The sequence below is a fragment of the Mastomys coucha genome, unplaced genomic scaffold, assembly GCF_008632895.1.
Source record: "Mastomys coucha isolate ucsf_1 unplaced genomic scaffold, UCSF_Mcou_1 pScaffold23, whole genome shotgun sequence".
Classification (NCBI taxonomy): domain Eukaryota; kingdom Metazoa; phylum Chordata; class Mammalia; order Rodentia; family Muridae; genus Mastomys; species Mastomys coucha.
Window position 1 is genome coordinate 113,567,462 of NW_022196906.1, and position 2,631 is coordinate 113,570,092.

Below are 2,631 nucleotides of genomic sequence, written 5' to 3' on the forward strand. Positions count from 1 at the left end.
GCCAGGTCTCCATCTCTGCACTGTTCTCAACATGATCTTCCAAGCTCCTACAGAATATCCCACAGAGTCTTAACAACCAGTGGCTCTTCTAGCTCAAAGTTCCAGAGTCCTTCCACAGTCCTCCCCAAAACATGCTCAGGTTGTCACAGGATACCCCACTATGCTGGTACCAATTTGTCTTAGTCAGGGTTTCTATTCACTCCACTACTGCCCTGAACCTCTAAGCTTGTCTGAAGAAGTTTCTGAGTTTGGTTACTAAGGTGGGGAGACCCATCCTAAGTGTGGGCAGCACCATTGCATGGGCTGGGCTCCCCCCCCCCAGCTGGATAAAAAGCAGAAATCAAGCTGAGCACCGGCGTTTATCTGTCTCTGCCTAGAGTAGGTGCCAAGTGACCAGCCTCACGCTCCTGCCTCTGTGCCTTCCTCACGATGAATTGTACCCTCAAACTGCCCTCCTCACGATGAATTGTACCCTCAAACTGTGAGCCCAACTAAGCCATTCTGCATGTGTTTCTTCTCCTGTGTTTGGCCCCAGCAATGAAAATGCAGCTACTCTGCTCACATGGATCCCTTTTGTCTCCACTTGGGCACGCAGGGAGCACATGCCTACAAATTATATTTTAGGTGATTGACTGTGTAAGTGGGGAGGATAAGCCTCTCTAATGTGTCGCCAGAACCTCTCCTGCTCTCTCTTCACCCCAGCAGCCAAAGCGGGAGGCAGAGAGGAGGCTCCTCCCCCTTAGCTCAGTTTCTTACTTTCTGCCCTCCACTTGGAGTCACCTCCATCCAAGCACCACTGCTTGTTCGTCTGTGAAGTATCATGCCCGTACTTCAACATCAGCCTCAACCACTGCCTCTGGGAAGTCCTCCCTGACTTTCTATCTGGCCTTACGAGGTTATCCATTGTGTTCATCCAGTCGATGGAACTTCTGGTACAGTATATACTTCCACAGCATGACATCTTCATGCACATACACATACTTCCACAGCATGACATCTTCATGTACATACACATACTTCCACAGCATGACATCTTCATGCACATACACATACTTCCACAGCATGACATCTTCATGCACATACACATACTTCCACAGCATGACATCTTCATGCACTTACAAAAGAGACCTAAGCACAGCTGAGCTATATTCCGGATTCAGCCTGCAGGGATATTCTGCCTGGCCAACATGATAGGTAGATAATTTGGGGGGACTTGTAACCAAATTTCTGACTAGAGGCTAACAGGTAAAAATCGAAATTTCCCATCGCCCTCTGTAAGCTAGCAGAGCTAGAAGCAGAGGCGCCCATTTTCACATGACAATGAACAGCTGGGGCGAGCACCGTCTGCCCCTTCAATGGGGCATGAACTCCCAGTTGCCATGGTTCCTTCCCGCCCTCACTACTCATTTGTTGTTATGTGCCTGACCTCTGCGAGAATTTGAAATTGCAAAAATGTTATATGTGTATTTCTTCCTGTTACGGAAAAAAAACCCCACAAATGGAGAGAGCTATGATGCTCAAGTGTAGCCTTACACTTGAGGCTAATGCAAACACATGTGTTTCTTCTGGGAGCTGACCACTTGTTCTCCCGCCCTTTTGGTACCCACAATCCTTTGGGATATGATACTGCCATTCTTTGTACTGAGAGCTGACATCTGTTTCACCAGCCCTGGGAGCTGTACTGACTTGTGACTTTCTTTGGTCGAGGGGACACGGAGGGAATGTCACTTTGTGAAGTCAAGATGTCCACACTTTACTGTTTCCCTTGGAATCCCAAGTCTGCACAAGGACAGCCTGAGCCAGACTGCTGGGGACAAAAGACATCGGACAGAGCACAGACCCCTTGCAGCAAATTCATCTGCGGCCTGCAAACGTACAAAGAAGCCAAATTCCAGCTGGTCCGTGTTCGAGCGCTGAAGCACCAAGCTAAACGGTTGCTGTGTTAAGCCATAAAGTCCTGGAGTCATTTATTACAGATCAGAACCGGACTAATATACTCACTGTCTGCGAGACTGTGAGTGTCTGTGCATGTATGTGTGAGTGTGTGAGTATGTGTTCATATGTTGTGTGGGTCCATGTGTGTGAGGGCAGGGTTCAACACCAAGCGTCTTTCTCAGTTTCTCTCCACTTTATTTTTTGAGATGATATCTCTCACTGAACTTGACGCTCATCAGTTGAGTTAAAATGGTTGTCCAGCAAGCTCGGGAGCTCTGCCCCAAGGCCCTGCAGTGCTGTGGCCACACATCTGCACTGATGTGCCCAGCTTTCCATGTGGGTGCTAGGGATTCATACTCAGGTCCTGGCTTTGTGCAGCTTTACCAGCTGCCCATGCTCACAGCTCCCCCTCTGTGAGTTTTAAGATGGCAACATATTCATTAATATGTTTTCTTTGGAATTCTACGGTCTCTGCTCAGAGGATGCTATGGAGAAAGGTTGTTGGACATCGGTGAGGTTGCGAGATGGGTACTCACCCAGCATCAGACCCATTGCCACACAACAAGGGATCCGTAGTACCAGGCTTGTTGAGGATGGCTCCTAAGGAAAGGAAGAGAAGAAGCCTCACGATGTGTTCTGAAGCCTCCAGTCCAGGCCTTGGGTGGCCAAGAGGACACTTCCTGCCTTCTGTCTAAG

General features: G+C 48.8%; 1 protein-coding gene across 1 annotated transcript in view; it reads right to left on the reverse strand.

Moving 5' to 3' along the window:
• Nucleotides 1-2,631, reverse strand: part of LOC116073720 (sodium channel protein type 10 subunit alpha) — a 110,398-nt gene that overhangs the window by 65,073 nt on the left and 42,694 nt on the right. Inside the window, exon 5 of the mRNA XM_031345743.1 lies at nt 2,472-2,535. Coding sequence (XP_031201603.1) covers nt 2,472-2,535 — 64 coding nt within the window. The remainder of the gene's footprint in view (nt 1-2,471; nt 2,536-2,631) is intronic.